The sequence below is a fragment of the Carcharhinus amblyrhynchos genome, chromosome 20, assembly GCF_965287045.1.
Source record: "Carcharhinus amblyrhynchos chromosome 20, sCarAmb.v2.hapA, whole genome shotgun sequence".
Classification (NCBI taxonomy): domain Eukaryota; kingdom Metazoa; phylum Chordata; class Chondrichthyes; order Carcharhiniformes; family Carcharhinidae; genus Carcharhinus; species Carcharhinus amblyrhynchos.
In genome coordinates, this window is record NC_137343.1 from 6816367 (window position 1) to 6834695 (window position 18329).

Genomic DNA, 18329 nt, shown 5'->3' on the forward strand with positions numbered 1-18329 from the left:
TTATACTGAAAGTGCTTGATCAGCCATGATCATATTGAATGGTGGAGCAGGCTCGATGGGCCACATGGCCTATTCCTGCACGTATTTCTTACGTTTTCATTAGTTCTTCAGAACATGGTGACTGGGGGATTTTCACAGTAACTTCATTGCAGTGTTAATGTAAACCTACTTGAGAACACTGATAAATAAAACTCAACGCTGTCAAAGCTGCACCAAGTCTGACGACACCCCGGCCCCGCCCACCAAACCAGGCCCCGCCCTCCTAACCCACCCACCCGTTCAGACCCCACCCACCAAGACTCCGCCCACCCAACCCCGCCCATCAAGCCTGGCCCCTCCCCAGCCGGAAGGGCCGTCCCAGTTACTGAGCCGGGTTAATCGGGTTTTCCCCACAGGTGAGCGCAAAATCTTATGGAAAGAACAGCCGTTACAAATTATACTTTCACAGTAACATCTATTTCGAATGGTTCCAGCGATTCTCACTGTGATTAAAGTGCTGTCACGTTGTCTTGGAGGCTGAAGTTATAAATGGTGTTGCTGGGGGAAGGAATTGGGTGACGGACTGGAAGAGCCACGTATGGAGCCGGGCTGCTGCTGGCTTCGCGATCGGTAAATGGCGGCCGGGCGGAGGGAAAGGGCTTTGTAAGCGGCTAGGAGGCGGGGGTGAGGGCACCGCCGCCTTTCCCATCGATGTGGATTTTTGTTCCCCCCCCCCGCCATGGCGATGTCTCGGCCTAGTGCCGGGAGCTGAGCCTCGGGCTGCCGTGCTGAGCTGGCCGGGAGGGAGAGGCGATGGGGTGGGGGTGGGGGTGGGGGTGGGTTAAAGGGCCGTCCCGCTGTCTGTCCATAACTCCCCGAGGTTAAAATCCCCCCCGAAAGGCGCTGTGTTTACTGGCCCATCTCGGGATTTAAATACCTACAGAAAGAGCAGAGTGACAGGAGGAGATAATGGGCAAGGTTACAATGATAATGTGAGGGCTATGGTCAGATTGGCTTTAATTATTTCCATTAATATCCTAATTACCTCACCACAATCCACCGCTGTTTGTTAAATCTGTCTCCATACATATATATAGATTTTGCTGAAATTAAGAATTAATATGTTTTTAAACGTTGATTTTTGGATCAAGTGTGTGGCCAATAGTCACTTCCTTCTCGCAGTTTCTGTTGGGCACTTTTCAATGTCTATGTGCTTGTGTGTGTTCTGATATAGTTAGTGTGTTGCTTTGAGTCATCTGACTTTGATATGTGCTGCCGATTTTATCCTTCCACTGCTCTCCTCATTAGTGCCACCTTCTATACTTGTCCCCTTCAGTCTTAATTTCAAATGAGCTTAGAGTCAATTGCCATCAATGCTTAACTTCTCTTGCTGATTTCGGTGTTGCCTCTGAAAATCTAGCCAACCTAAATGATGAACAACTTGAAGTTTTATTTTACTCTAAATTAAGATAACTTAGACCTGGAGATGAAGGAAAATTTTAATTCTAGTACTGTATCTGTACTGGGCTTCCCTGTTTGGAAGGCTGCTGTGAACCTGTTTTCTCTTTCTTCACTATCTCTGGCTTTTAGTTATGGGAGCTGCTTTTAATTTCCAAATTATTTCTCAGTTTTGAAGTCAAGGTGTAACCTGTGAAACCAGTGTAGCTTTTAGCATAGTACTAATCAAGTTACTAACGCTCTGCACTTCTTGAACTTTGCTCTGAAACATAGAAGCTCACGCAGCTGCAATGTGCTTTTAAGCAGCTTATATAATCATCCTCCAATTATATTCATGACTACTGTATGTAATTAAGGGGAGACAGTGATGCAGTGACATTGTCATTGACTAGTAATCCAGAGATGCAGATCTGACAATCTGGGTTCAAATCCCATCATCATGGCAAATGCGGAAATTTGAATTCAATAAGACCATTGTCAATTGTCATAAATGTGTAACTACAGATCCACAGCAACGTGGTTGACTCTCAAGTGGCCTTTGAAATTGAGGGCAGTTAGGGATGGGTAATAAATGCTCACCCAGCAGCAATGCCCACATCCTGTAAAAAAAAACCGTTGCTTTTTCTGTGCTGTTAGTGATGGGTTAATTTATCATTAATTCTTTGTCATTTTTATTCTTCATATCAACAAACTGTTTAATTCATACTCTGACCCTAGCTATTGTTTTGTTGATGATTATGTGCTACAGTCATGCTCCCTCAGCATTTACAACCTGAAGTCTCCCTTTTGAATTCGCCATACCCACACTTCTGGACCTTGTCAACCTCTTCACTAGGGTAATAAAAATCTTGTTTAGTTTTGTTCTTCGTCATTTCTTCAAATGTATCTGGCGAATTGCCCTTGGTCCCACCTTTAGTTCTCGAACTCTTAGCCATTCTTCCTTCAGTACTGTGAAATATAAACATCTCTATTATTGAAACTGCATCGAGGAAGTTTTTTTTTCCCAATAATTCTTAACACTTTAATACCAAGCCTATTCTCGCCAGAAACACTGGTTCTATATCTGGGACCTTGTTGCACTTTATTGGTACTCTGGTCTGGCAAGTGTCTCATCTTTCACTGACTCTCCTCGGTTTGAAAGTTCCTAATCTTCATTGCTGAGTGGCCATTACTTGCGTGATGTTGATGGTGTGTGTCAGGCTGTTTGATCGGGAGAACATTGCTGCACTGCCAAATCTGATCCCATCAACACACGAGCACTTTCAGCAGGTCTGCTGGAAAGTGTGGGGATTGAGATTGTCTGCATGATTTCTTCTTCTTCTCACATTCCAAAATCAAGGGCCACTGAATTGAATTACAACATTCCTATAGCCATGCTAATTGAGGCCAACTAATTTGGTGCTGCTTTGACTATATAATCTCAATGCAACATCTTACATTTAGGTTACACTATTTCATCAATAAAGTGATCACAAATTTTACTAAGAATTAATTAAGAATAAGTCAAAGAGCTGACAAAATAATATGCTGGTTATTTATGGTGGTACTGATTGGGCTGTAGTTAGTATTTGGGCACTTTCTGAAGTAATGTGTGATGTACCATGTTGGTTATCTTCATATAAATGTAAAGGTTGTCCATTTGGGCTTGGATATGATGCTGTTTTGGAGAGTCAGTGCAGGCTTGATGGGCTGAATGGCTGCATTCTGCAGTGGAGTGATTCTATGGCTCCACTCTTCATAATCCTAATATTTTTGGAATATCAATAGATTTGGTATAGTGTCATGTTTAAACCTTTGGATTTAGCATTCTAAAATTTTAAATGGCATGTTTTTGTAATCAACAGTTAAGTATTTGCTTTTTTTTAATCTTAATCTAGTCTCTAAGTGATGCTAGATAGGGATTAAAAAGTGTTGTAGTCTTTTTGTTACATAGTTTGGTTAGAACTATTTTTACAGACGTGAAAATAATGTTGGATTTGTGCATTTAGCTGCTCATTATTTTATGCTCAATGAAGAGTGAGGTGGTTTTTAGATTTTTGTCATTATCTTGATTATTTTAAGCATCTTGTTTGCTGGTAATTTTGCACCATTTTGTTATTGATTGTCCTTGATATTTCCAGGTAGCTTTGTCAGTATATTGTGGCACTGAATTATTTAAATGTGAAAGAGTTGCTGTTAATGATGAAAGAGAAGTTGGAGAATTTTGCTTTCATAAGAATCCAGTTGAAGAGTATTTGTGGATGTGTGGTCTGTTTGTTGGTTTATCCTCCAGATTGAAAAGCATATGTGAGGACTTCAACAAAATAAGTTATGTGCAGGTAGGCAGATAAAGTCAATATTGACTTAAAATGAACACTTTGCAAAATGCTAAAATTCTCATCCCTCCATGTCCTTGCCTCTCTATCTCTATAACCTCCTCAGCCCTCCATGCGCTCTTGCTCTGCTCCGATTTTGGCTTGTTGAGCATCCTGGACTTTAACTCCTTCACCACTGGAGGCTGAACTTTCAGCTGCTCAGTTACCAAGTTCTGGAATTTCTTCCTTAAATCTTGCTTTCCTCCTTTAATGGTTATCCTTGCAATCTACCTTTTATAAAAAGGTTTTTATCATCTCTCTGAATATTTCTACACGTGATTCTATATGTTAAATTTTGTTCTTGTAACGTCCCTCTGTTTTATTTATTCATTAGTCACAAGCAGACTTATATTAACACTGCAATGAAGTTACTAATGTGACCTAGTCATCGCATTCCAGCACCTGTTCGTAGCATCTTGGAACATTTTATTAAGATAGAGGTTCTAAATAAATGCAAGCTCTTGTTGGCTAAAGCAATTACTTAAACTAGAATACTTTTCATCTCAAATTATTTCTCTCTCCCCCCCCCCCCCCCCCCCCCCCCCCAACTAATAACGCTGCAACATTAATACCTGATATTTAGATTTTGTGATAGTTCAAAATAATTTTCTGGATATAAAGTAGTATTTGAAAGTCAAAATGTTCCACGGGTTGTTTTACTTGGAGTAGGCAGAGTAAGAAGTGCCAGATTTTCATACTGTTATTTTAGTAAACTCCCAGTGACATCATCAGTTTTTTTTACTGAAAAAAGGGCAAGGTTATTTTTAAGATGGTGAAAAGCTAAGATAATGTGGGTTTGTGTCGCAGATAATTACATTTGAGATGGGATAAGGCTGAAAGCTTGAATTGAGATGTAAAGAAATATTTCTCAGCCGATTCAGATTAATGCTGTGTATTTTTCACAGTTCCTCCAGGCTTCACATATCTTGTCCACATGTTCCCCTCTTCCTATGCTCACACTCAAAAAGAAACAACAGTTCCTCCTATAACGTATTCCTTGCAAAGATCCTGAACAATTCTTCCTTCTGCTATCTAAGTTTTTTAAACTCCCAAACTTGATGTCACCAAATCACTCAATGCCTATGCAATGGGCTCTGATCCTTCACTTTAGTTTCCTTTTTTTAAGAAATCTGGAATATATCTGTATTAATTTAAGTAAAATTAGATAATTATGAAATGCATAGACCTTTAAAGCAGAGACACTTAGTTCAAATATTTCAGAAATGTTCCATTTTTTTAATGACCTGCGGTGACCTGAATTTTTCTGAGTTCCAAAATTCTCTGAATTTCAATTGTAGAATGAATGCAGATGGGTGACTGAGTTGTCCACCATTGTTGGTCTCATGCTTTGGAAACTTAGTATTGTAGCATTAGAACATAAGAACATAAGAAATAGGAGCAGGAGTAGGCCATCTAGCCCTTCGAGCCTGCCCCGCCATTCAATAAGATCATGGCTGATCTGTTGTGGCTCAGTTCCACTTTCCCGCCCTCTCCCCATAACCCTTAATCCCCTCTCTTATCAAAAACCCATCTATTTACCTATCATCCTCTATTGTTCCCTAGGCAGTCCTTGTCCTCGGCTATCTCATTCAATGGTAATTATTAACCTGCAAACTTTGACTGGAAGCTACGAAGCACCTCCCAGCCAAGCCACAATGAATCACTGGAAGTCCATGTATTTGCCACTCTGTAGTCATCAAGACAGATACATTTGAATGGTGAAATGGGAAAGGTAGCACTGTGGTAATGTCACTGGAGCAGTAATCCAGAGGGCCAGACTAATGCCGCCAGTGTGACATTTAAAAATCAATTCCTAAAAAAACCTGGAATTGCAAGCTACTCTCAGTAACAATGACAACAGAACTATTGTTGTTTGTTGTTTAAATCCATCTCGTTCACTAATAGGGAAGTCCTTACCTGGTCTGGCCTAAATGTGACTGTAGATAACTAACAATGTGGCTGATTCTTAAGTACCCCCTGAAATGGTCTAGCAAGCTACTCAGTTCAAGGACAGTCAGAGCCAGAAAACAAATGCTGGCCTTGCCAGTGAAACATACATTCCATGAAAGAGTTTTTAAGAAATCATGTTCTTAATCCAACCCCATGCTGTTATGTTGCCAAATCTGAAATAGTAAGCTGCAATCATTGTGGTCTGTATTTTTTAAATTCATTCTTGGGATTTGGGTGTTGCTGGCAAGGCCAGCATTTATTGTCCTTGAAATGAGAAGTGAGCAGCTTTCTGGAACTGCTGCAGTCTCTGAGGAAAGTGCTCCCCCAGGGGAGGATGTTTAAGGATTTTAACCTGCTGACAGTGAAGGAATACAAAGAAAAGTACTGCAGAGGAACAGGCCGTTCAGCCTTCCAAGTCTCTGCTGATCATGATGCCCTAGCTAAACCAAAAAAAACCTTCTGCCCTTAACTTGGTCCGTATCCCTCTATTCCCCATCTAAAGTACCCATCCAGATGCCTCTTAAATATTGCTAATGTCCCTGCTTCCACCACCCCCTCTGGCAGCGTGTTCCAAGCACCACAACATCCTGGTGAACCTCCTTTGCACTTTCTCCAAAGCTTCCACGCCCTTTTGGTGGTATGGTGACTAGAACTGCACACAATACGACAAATGTGGCCTAACCAAGGTTTTGCATAGCTGCAACATGATTTCCAAACCCTTGTGCTCAATGCTCCGGTTGATGAAGGCAAGCATGTCATATGTCTTCTTAATCAACTTGGCCACCTGTGTTGGCACTTCTGGGGAACTGTGGACCTGCACACCCAGATCCCTCGATGTTAATGTTCCTAAGGGTTCTGCCATTTACAGTGTAATTCACATGTATGACTTATTTCTGAGCTTTCAGGGGAGTTGTTTTTCAGTTCTTTTGCTTGTATTTGCATAAGTTTTGCATCACTGAAGTAGTTTTGACTTCGTGCCAGTACCAAAATTGCAAGCATAAATTTGATGTTGAAGTAGAACTGACTCTAGATGCAGATTGACACTGTTCTCCAGCGCAGTTATCTATAGTCCAGTTTTGATTCTAGGCTCAGGCTACTTGTGCACTGTCACTGTGGTGTTCATACAAGATGAACTGCTTTGTACCAGTTCTGCATAAATGTGTATAAAACCTGGATACAGTTTAATGCACTGTGGTTAAATGTCTCGCATTTTATGTAGATTGTTCTTTCTCCATGATCATTGTTTCCAGAAGCACAATCTAGAGAGGAATTCACATTTTCCAATAAGTGGGTTAATATGTTCTGCAAACCTTGATACATGAGTATCCCTAATAGAACAAGTTAGCAGTTAAGTGCTACATGATTTAGAAACCTTATTAATTTATTTAGCTAGTTGATTCATGAATGTCCGCTTACTGAATCTTGCCCTTCATCTGAGGTGTGGTGATCATTAGGCTAAATCACCACCAGTCAGCTCTCCCCCTCAAAGGGGAGCGCAGCCTTTGGTCTTCTGGGACCATGGCAACTTTATCTTATTTGTTTAATAATGTGTCTGGCTGTGGATCATGGTTTATGCATCTCAACTAAAAGAATTTGCATTTACAACTATTTTTTCTTTTTGCTGATTCATTTTTTGTGTTAAAAGTCACCTCAGTTAAGAAATTGAGTTCATTTGTAAAATTATGTTATATTTCAGAAGCCATTCATTATAATGGTAAGCACTTTCGTGAAGCTAAGTTGCATTACACAATTGGATGTCTTTTATATTTGTTGCAACAAAGTGATTTTTTTCTTTGTATTTGGATTTGCTGTTTAAAAGTCGATAAGAGCAATTTTAACAAGGTAATAGCTGTTTGGAGTTCGAGGCACTTTCTATGTCAGGAGGTAAATGCAATATAGTCCATTAGCATTGAACCAGACTCCACTTAAAAATCAATATTCTATGACCTAAAGGACAGGATTTTAAAACCATTAAAACTGTGGAATTTGTGCTGGTAGGCATTGCTTTTTGGAAATGTAGTGCAGGCTATAAGCAGTATGAATTCACTTGGGTTAGTTATCAGTTACGGATTTAAGTTCCCCGACCTCATTATTAATTTAAATCTATTCTGCAATGCAGCATAATTCAAAGTGGTGTAAGTAGTTTGATTGAAACCTACACTCCTTCCTTTTGCTGCCTGATGGGAGGCATAATGATCTATCAAAGCCAAGAGGATAAGCAGTACCAAATTCAGATTTTAATGTAAAACAATGCTTTTCTCTTCTAAAGAGGATAATGTCAGCTACCCCCTACTTTGAAATAAACTGGGAGGTATGTTAGACCCCATCGAACTTTTTTTTAATCTTGCCAATGTTTGAGAAATTGTGTCCCACCAGGACTCTCGGTTTACTGTTGAATCTCTCCCTACAGGAACTGTCCATGTAACTCTACAACAGTTTGTATTGATCAAGCTCATGAGTAGATTATAATGGTACAGTGGCTAAGCATTTGCAGAAAGCTGTATATCTAAGGTCTGTCTCATGCAGTTGGAGATTTGGGTGGGACATTTTTGAAATGTCTTAGTTATCTTGTCCATTATTTTCATCTGACGGATATTTTGTGTTAAGTATTGAACGGCTTTTTCAGGTTTTGTTTTGCATTTTATAAAACAAGTTGCTTGCTGAAGAAGGGCATCACGGTGGCACAGTGGTTAGCACTGTTACCTCAGTGCCAGGGTCCCAAGTTCAATTCCGGCCTTGGGTCACTGTATGGAGTTTGCACTTTTTCCTTGTCTCTGCGTGGGTTTCCTCCAGGTGTTCTGATTCCCTCCCACAGTCCAAAGATGTGTGGGTTAAGTTGATTGTCCATGCTAAATTGACTGTAGTGTTAGGGGATTAGCAGTGTAAAAGCGTGTGGTTATGGGAATAGGGGCCTGGGTGGGATTGTAATCGATGCAGATGGGCTGAATGGTGGTCTCCTGCACTGTAGGGATTCTGTGATTCAATGAATTTTGCCAAAGAGGGAATCAAACCCTTCTGATATTATTGCAGATTTTAATGTGCGAATGTGGTAAAGGAAATGCTTGTGTCCTGCTATTTACAGGATTTGCGATGCATGATTGATGGAGCTAAAACTGTGCAATACAACTTCATGAAAAGATTGTGGGGTGAGCTAATTGCAGTGTTTAAAATGTTTAAAAAAAAAAATCCCTACAGTGCAGAAGAAGACCATGTGGCTCATCGACAACAATCCCATCAGACCCTATCCCTTAACCCCATGTATTTACCCTGTTAATCCCCCTGACACTAAAGGGCAATTTAGCATGGCCAATCCACTGATCTGCACGTTTTTGGAGTCTGGGAGGAAACCAGAGCACCTGGAGGATTCCCATGCAGGCACAAGGGGAACGTACAAACTCCACACAGAGTGTGACTTGAAGTTGGAATTGAACCTGGATCCCTTGTCCTGTGAGGTAGCAGTGCTAACCACTGTGTCACCGTGCCACCCTGGTAGATACAAGGAAACTAGTTCCTCTAGTTGGGAAACCGAGAATCAGGGAACACAATCTTAAAATTAGAGCTAAACCATTCAGAGTAAATTGGAAAGCACTGCTCTAAAGAGGGTTGTAGAAATCTGGAATTCTGTTCTCTAATAGGTGGCAGATGCTGAGACAATGGAACTTACATTGGGAAAAGGTATTGAAGGGAATGGAATTAAATTGGGTAAATGGAGTTGTGATGGTGATCGACACAAATGGATACGATCTGGTGGCCATTACAGAGACGTGGCTGCAAGGTGACAGGGACTGGGAGATGAATGTACAGGGCTATCAAGTGTTTAGGAAGGATAGGCAGGAGGAAAGAGGGGGTGGCGTAGCTCTGCTGATTAAGGATAGTATCAAGGTGGTAGCAAGGGATGATATCGGAGCCAAAGAGCAGAACGTGGAATCGTTGTGGGTGGAGATTAGGAACAGCAAAGGGAGGAAGACGCTGGTGGGTGTCGTCTATAGGCCCCCGAATAATGATCTGGAGGTGGGGCGGGCTGTTAACACGCAAATAAGTGCGGCGTGCAGGAATGGGACGGCAGTAGTTATGGGAGATTTCAATCTGCATATTGATTGGTCGACCCATGTTGGACGAGGTGGGCTCGAGGAGGAGTTCTTGGAATGCTGCCGGGATAATTTCCTTGAACAGTGTGTGTTGGAGCCGACGAGGGAGCGAGCTATCTTGGATCTGGTGCTATGTAATGAGGCGGGTAGAATTAGGGACCTTGCGGTGAAGGATCCTCTTGGAGAGAGTGATCATTGTATGGTGGAGTTTCTGGTGCAGATGGAGGAGGAGAAAGTGGGTTCCCGGACACGCGTCCTTTGTTTGAATAGAGGGGAGTATGGTAGGATGAGAGAAGAATTGGCGAATGTGGACTGGGGGAATGTGTTGGAAGGTAGGTCTGCTGAGGAGCAGTGGAGGATCTTTAAGGAGATCTTTCTTGGTGCTCAGCAGAAATTTATTCCGATGGTTAAAAAGGACAGTAGGAAGAGAGGTAATAAGCCGTGGATAACGAAGGAGGTGAAGGAAAGTGTTAAATTAAAAGCGGAGGAATTTAGAGTAGCTAAGAGCAGTGGGCGAGAAGAGGATTGGGAAAGGTTTAAATGTCAACAAAGATTGACAAAGAAGTTGATAAAGGAGGGTAGGAGAAGCTATGAGGCTGGGCTAGCACTTAATATAAAAAAGGATAGCAAGAGTTTTTATAAATATATAAAAAGGAAGAGGCTGGCTAGGGTGAACGTTGGTCCTTTAGAGGATGAGAAAGGGGAGCTAGTGATAGGGGATGGGGATATGGCTAAGGTCTTGAATAACTTTTTTGTTTCTGTCTTCACGGAGGAGGACGTGAATAATTTGCCGGGTGTTAGCGATGGAAAGGTGGTAGGAATGGAGGGTCTTAATGACATTACTGTTACTAGAGAGGTGGTGCTCGACAGACTGGAGGGGCTGATTGTGGACAAGTCCCCAGGACCGGATGGAATGCATCCGAGGGTTCTGAAAGAAATGGCGGAGGTGATAGTGGATGCCTTGGTGGTTATTTTCCAGACGTCGCTGGATTCCGGGGAAGTGCCGGAAGATTGGAAAACGGCTAATGTTACGCCGTTGTTTAAGAAGGGTGCCAGGCAAAAGGCGGGGAATTATAGGCCGGTTAGTTTAACGTCTGTGGTAGGTAAAATGTTAGAATCCATCATTAAGCAGGAAATTGCGAGGCATCTTGAAGGGAATTGCTTGATAGGGCGGACGCAACACGGTTTCATTAAAGGGAAGTCGTGTCTGACAAATTTACTGGAGTTCTATGAGGATGTGTCTAGGGCAGTGGATAGAGGAGAGCCGGTGGATGTGGTCTTTCTGGATTTTCAGAAGGCGTTTGACAAGGTACCTCACAAGAGGTTATTGCAGAAGGTCAGGGGACATGGAGTTGGGGGTAGGGTGTTAGCGTGGATAGAGGATTGGTTGTCAAATAGGAGGCAGAGAGTGGGGGTCAATGGGTGCTATTCGGATTGGCGGATGGTGACTAGTGGGGTGCCCCAGGGGTCGGTGCTGGGGCCTCAGCTATTTACCATTTATATAGATGATCTGGAGGAGGGAACCGAGTGCAGGGTGTCGAAATTTGCTGATGACACCAAGATTGGGGGAACGGCAAATTGTGCGGAGGGTGTGGAGAGTCTGCAGAAGGATCTAGATAGGCTGGGCGAATGGGCCAGGAAATGGCAAATGGAATTTAATGTTGGCAAGTGTGAGGTGGTCCACTTTGGTAGGAAGAATGGTAGGAAGGACTATTACTTACATGGCGAAAAACTGCAGCAGGCGACGGTGCAGAGGGACCTCGGGGTCCTTGTGCATGAGTCGCAAAAACCCAGCTTGCAGGTGCAGCAGGTGGTCAGGAAGGCGAATGGGATGCTGGCCTTCATAGCGAGGGGGATTGAATATAAAAGTAGGGAGGTCTTGCTGCAGCTGTATAGGGCATTGGTGAGGCCGCAGCTGGAGTACTGTGTGCAGTTTTGGGCGCCGCATCTGCGCAAGGATATTTTGGCCCTGGAGGGAGTGCAGAGGAGGTTTACTAGGCTGATGCCGGAGTTGAGGGGATTGAGCTATGAGGAGAGGCTGAATAAACTAGGCTTGTACTCGTTAGAGTTTAGAAGAATGAGGGGAGATCTCATTGAGACGTATAAGATGATGAATGGGATGGATAGGATAGAGGTGGAGAGACTCTTCCCGCTCAAAAAAGACAGTAGGACTAGGGGGCACAGCCTCAAGATAAAGGGGAGGCGGTTTAGAACGGAGTTGAGGAGGAACTTCTTCACTCAAAGGGTGGTGAATCTCTGGAATTCTCTGCCCGTTGAAGTGGTGGAGGCTGCCTCGCTAAATATTTTTAAGAAGCGGGTTGATGGGTTTTTGATAAGAGAGGGGATTAAGGGTTATGGGGAGAGGGCGGGAAAGTGGAACTGAGCCACAACAGATCAGCCATGATCTTATTGAATGGCGGGGCAGGCTCGAAGGGCTAGATGGCCTACTCCTGCTCCTATTTCTTATGTTCTTATGTTCTTAGCTGTGATTAAATTGAATAATGGTTTCAAGGGGCTGAATGGCCCACTCCTGCTCTGATGCAACAGCAGATACAACAAGCAGTTAGGATGGCAAATTATATATTGACGTTTAGTGTAAGAATTAAGAAATCTTGCTTCAGTTGAATGGGGCATTGGTGTGATCACACCTGGCAGAGTGTGTGCAATTTTGAGAAAGAAAGAATATACATGTGTTGGAGGCAGTAGAATGAAGGTTTACTAGCTTAGTCCCTGGGGTGTGAGGGTGAACCTGTGACCAATGAGAAAATTGGGTCTAATTTCTGGAGTTTGGAAGAATGCAAGGTGACCTCATTGAAGCATTGAAGATTATGAAGGGGCTTGACAGGATAGATACTGAGAGTGTTTCCCTTGACCAGTGAGTCTAGAATATGAGGGGAATAGTTTCAGCGTAAGGGGCTGACCATTTAGGTCTGTGATGAAGAGAAATTAATTCATTCAAAGGGTTGTGAATCTTTGGAATTGTCTGCTCTTGAGGGGTATGAATATATTTAAGGATAGACAGATTTTTGGTCTTTTGGGAATTGGTGCTATGGGGAGTAGGAAAGTGGTGTTAAACCCTGTGATCTGTGATGATATTGAATGTTGGAGCAGACGTGATGGGCCATATGGTTGTCTGCTGCTCCAACTTTTTGACATTCTTATTTTGTGATGTGACAAGACAAGACAGTGTTAACTATCGTTGATGTGGATCAGACTTCGTTTATTTTGTTTTAGTTCAACCATCCTGATTTGAGCATAAAATGTCAGTGGGATTGTATCACAATTACAAAGTTCTTACTGGAAACACCTGTGCTTTATAAAGGTTAAATTTGGGATGTAGCAAATTTAAAAGTTTTTTTTGAAGTGTAACAAGGTAAGTTTCCAATACAACTTCTGTTATATAATAGTTTTTATAATGACAGAACAGTCCAAGCTACATTGCGCACAGTTGTTCAGCAGAGCTGTACAGTAAGTGCAAAGGTCATCATTAGTGTTCCTACCAGTGAACTGGAAAATCAGCCCACTCTACGACTGAGCACAAAAATCAAAGTTAATACTTCAACATTGCAATGTTGAAGGCACCATGTTTAGATGAGATGTTAAACCAAGGCTCCATCTCCTTTTTTTTCAGGTAGATATAAAATATCCCATAATACAATCTGGAGGAAGAGCAGCTGCATTACTCCTCATGTCCTGACTGTTATTTATCCCTCAATTGATATCACAGAAAATGTATGGCACAGTGGTTAGTACTGCTGCCTCATTGCGCTAAAGACCCAAGTTTGATTCTATTCTCGCATGACTGTCTGTTTGGAGTTTGCATGCTCTCCTTGTGTCCAGTGGGTTTCTCTGGGTGCTGTGGTCTCCTCCTGTACAGTAGGGGTTCTATGGTTCTAAAATATTATATGGTTATCATCACAATACTGGGAGCCTGCTGTGAACAAATTGACTGCAGTGTTTCTGACACTACAGCAGTGATAACATTTCAAAATGTACCTCAGTGGCTATAAGTGCTTTGAGATGTCTGGCTGTAAAGGAAAAATCTCTCTATAAATCTCTTTATAAATCAATAGTATAATGTGTTGATGCAAGCTTTCGCTGATGGAGTTTGTAAATAAGGATTTCTCCTCCAACTTTCAAAGTTCTCGGGCATTTTAGTGGAGTGATTGTTCTTCCTCTCTGGCCTCAGGCAGTGTTGAGCACAAGTCACATGGCTAACCATAAAGAAGAAAGGGGAAATGAGAAATTAATTTGTGGAGGGTTTTTTATTGGGCTGCTGTACATGTCTCTGGATAGCTAACTTTCAGCAACTCGGGAGCAAGATCTGTGTCCAGCCCACTGAAGACTAATAGGGAATTTTCTGATGTCAGTCATAAACTTTCAGTTGTCAATTCAAGAACTTTACTGTCCCAGCGTAACATCATTAACCAAATAATTGGGTTTCTTTTTATTTTCATGGCTATAAATTAAGACTTTTTTCTATACACTTGGCAGTTTTTTCAACAACTTTCTACTTTGATTGGGAAGCAGCATAGACAGAGCTTGCTCTGATGCTGCAAGATTCCACTTGTTTGGTGGATTACAGTCTAATCCTTAGTTTTAATGACTTTAAATTATGTGATTCATTTGTTCCAGTAGTAAGTTCCTACTTTACTGCATCTTTTCCATTGCTTGATTCAAACTATTGAGTCATTCCATTTTTAAAAGGGGAGGAAACACAGAATCTTTGCAGTACAGGAATCTGCACTGGCTCTCTGAAAGAGCATTCTGTCTAGTCTCACTCCTCTATCTTACCTCTGTAACCTTGCACATTCTTGCTTTTCAGGTAGCAATCCAATTACCATTAGAATATCTTGATCAAACTTGTCTCTGACACCCACTCAGGAAGTTCAACTAACTGACTCTCATCACTTTTACTCCTTTTGCCAATTATTTTGAATCTGTACCCTCTAGTTCTTGATTCTCCCTTGAGTGGGAACAGTTTTGCACTATTTACTGTCCATACCCCTCAGGATCTTGACTAATTCTACCGAGTCTCCTCTCAACCTTTTGTTCGCCAATGACAACCTGTATACCTGAGCTTGTCTGCTGTGTTATTAAGTATCTTAATTACCTTTAAGCTTGACTATTCCAAAGCTTTGCTGGCCAGCTTTAACTCATCCAAGGTCCTGTTGCCCATATCCCAATCTGCTCCAAGTTCCATTAATCTTCACTCCTGTGCTCACTGACCTACATTGGTTCCTGCCCAGCAATAACTCCATTCTTAATATCAAATCCCTCCATGGATTCACCCTTCTCTCTCTGTAATTTTCTCTAACTCTACAAACCTCCGTGCTTTTCCAATTTAGGGTAGGCAGTAGCATCCAGAAACCCAGCGTAGTTCTCTGGGGACTCTGATTTGAATCGCACCATGACAGATGGTGAAATTTGAATTCAATAAAAATCTGGAATTAAAAGTCTAATGATGGCCAATGTCAATTGTTGTAATGTTCACTAATGTCTTTTTGGGAAGGAAATCTGCTATCCTTACCTGGTCTGGCCCGCGTGTGACTCCAAACCCACAGCAATATGCTTGATTATGAAAATTGAAGGGCAATTTGGGATGGGCAGCAAATGGTGGCCCAACCAGTGATGCCTGTATTCCATGAATGAATACTGGCCTTCTGTGTACCCCCAGTTTTCATCAGTCCACCATTAATAGCTTTGTCTTCAGATGTTTGGACCCCGAACTGTGGAATACCCTGACTAAACCTCTCCATTTTTCTGTCCTTTTGAAAGACTCCTTAAATCCTGTCTGTTCATGCTTTGTCTGATTATTTCTGTATGTGTCTCCGTTCAAATTTTGTTTAACACTCTTGAGAAATCTCCCATCCATCGATTCTGTCTACACACTCTGGATATTCTCTCTTCCACCTTCTTCCGTTGGGTAAAAGATGCAAAAGTCTGGGGTTATGTACCAACCGATTCAGAACATCTTCCATGCTGCCGTCAGTCTTCTGAATGGACTTACCTTGCACTACGTTGATCTTTCTCTACACCCTAGCTATGACTGTAACACTACAATCTGCACTCTCTCCTTCTTCTCTATGAACGGTATGCAAGAAACAATACTTTTCACTGTATGTTAATACATGTGACGACAAATCAAATAAAATTTTTAAAAATTGAAAAAATGTCTTCAAATGTTTTGCTGCATTAATGCTGTATATAAATGCAAGTTATGTTGCTGAAAATTGTCTGATTACAGCCAACTCATATAGTACAGATTTTCATATTACCTCTGATAAATGGGGCTGTCACAATTTGTGAAATGTATAATTTTTTTCAGTTGATTTCAATTGTTGTGATGGTAAGTGTTTTTGGTGGGTGGAAAATGTACCAGCAGTTAGACAACTGGCCTGTTAGATGAAGTTCAAGATCTGGCTCCACAGAACCTGCAAACTGCTTTTTAACCTGCATAGGTTCAGGTGACTTTAAAGCTTTTAACTATTATCAAAATATTGACTGCTTTTTCTACTATTGTTATGCAGATTTAATATGTTTGATGCCAGTATTTTCTCCATTTCCAAAACCACCTTTGCCAATGTGTTAAATGTATTTTCAAACTGCTATCAAATTTACTCTAGCACAATATAATTGTGGTATCACAGTAGAATTTAATTTGATATTTTTAGATTATTAGTGGAATTCTCAGAAGACTAAGGAAATTTGGCATGTCAGCTACAACTCTCACCAACTTTTACAGATGCACCACAGAAAGCATTCTTTCTGGTTGTATCTCAGCTTGCTGTGGCTCCTGCTCTGTCCAAAATGCAAGGGACTACGAAAGGTCTGAATGTAGTCCAATCCATCACACAAATCAGCCTCCCATCCATTGACTGTCTAGACTTCCCACTGCCTTGGCAAAGCAGCCAGCATAATTAAGGATTCCATGCACTCTGGATGTTCTCTCTTCCATCTTCTTCCATCGGGGAAAGATACAAAAGTCTGAAATTATGTACTAGCTGACTCCAGAACAGCTGCTTCCCTGCTGCTGTCAGACTTTTGAATGGATTTATCTTGCACTAAGTTGATCTTTTTCTACACCCTAACTATGACTATAACACTACATTTGTGCACTCTTTAATTTCCTTCTGTATGAACAATATGCTTTGCGGGAAAAGCACACAAGAAACAATACTTTTCACTGTATGTTATGTCATAGTCATAAAAATACATAGCAAGGAAACAAATGAAAGTAAACCTGATTGTAGCCATGCTGGTGTTACAGGATAATCCAATATATTGTGTTAAATCTTTTCATTGAATTGATTTAAACTGCAGTTCAAATTTCCAGGTTACAATAGTAGTTATACATTACAAGTATGTTACTGGCTCTAAACCATCTTTGGGCACCCTGCGGCTATGACAGACACTATATAAATACAAGTCTTTCTTTGTTTCGTTATATAAAGCTCTTGGTAAAGCAGGGAATAATTATTTTAAACGCCGCACTGAGCAGGTCCAAAAGAGATTAACATGGTTTGAAAATAATGGAATTATCCCCAATAGTTTCTCTTTTCTCTCTTGTTTTAATTTATTATTGTCATGTTAGCCCTCTACTGTAATGTACACTGATTTAATGTACTGTTTTTCCACAGTGCCTGTAATATCTTACGAATTGTGTAGGAAAGACCTCAATTCTCAATGCATTGGAATCTGCCGAATGTTATAGCTCCCAGCTGACGGATCATGGTGCTGCATTTCAAGCTCTTCACAATCTCTTGAACTGTCCTGAGAGCAGAACTTTTTCCTTTTAATGGCACAAAGTGACCTTTGGCTTATTGTGAGAAGCTCTGTAAAGTGTCATCGCTTACTGCCAAGTGTGTAGAAAGATGGAAGCCCCGTCCCAGGAGCAGGATGTTTTGCTGTCAAATTCAACGCACACTGTAACTGCTGGGAGCAAAGAGGAACTTCCTGATGAAACAGCTGTGTCTGGGTTACCTGTCACAGGAGTCGACATAAACGGTGAGTAATCAGCACCAAGTTTTACTTATGTTAAATTCTCTCAAATTATACTTCCTCAGGTATTTTAGAATCATTTTTATTTATTGAAATATAAAAAAAAATCACAAATGTGATGATGCATCAGCTGAGAGGTGGTGATAGTAAGTGCCAGTGGCAATGTTTTGTTTTGCTGGTCAGATGAAGCTGCTACTTGTATTAAAGTACAGGCCTGTACTGATTCAGCATTGTGTACTGCTCCATTCTGCATGTTTCCTTGTTGGAGAAATACAACAATTGTTAAATCATTGTGGAATTTTGAGTTGCAATTCGACGAAGATTTCATTTTATATATTCTCACAAATGCAAATTGTGAAGAGTCATGCACTTCAATATCTATTTCGTTTAATTTCTGTAAATACTTTTACCTTGTGCTGCTGATGAACTGAGTCTAATGATGTCAGTAAGACCAATATAGGCAGAAATGTAGTCAATGACCCAGGGCTGCAATGTCACT

General features: G+C 41.3%; 1 protein-coding gene across 6 annotated transcripts in view; it reads left to right on the top strand.

Moving 5' to 3' along the window:
* Window positions 1-333: 333 nt before the first annotated feature.
* Window positions 334-18329, top strand: part of golga3 (golgin A3) — a 68029-nt gene continuing 50033 nt past the window's right edge. Inside the window, exons 1-2 of one of the 6 annotated variants that reach the window (XM_080208019.1) lie at window positions 334-395; window positions 17470-17836. In XM_080208019.1, coding sequence (XP_080064145.1) covers window positions 17704-17836 — 133 coding nt within the window. In that variant the 5' untranslated portion in view covers window positions 334-395; window positions 17470-17703. Of the gene's footprint in view, window positions 396-424; window positions 664-2185; window positions 2274-17469; window positions 17837-18329 lie in introns of those variants that run through there. The other 5 variants (XM_080208018.1, XM_080208022.1, XM_080208023.1 and 2 more) reach the window with 5 other exon arrangements.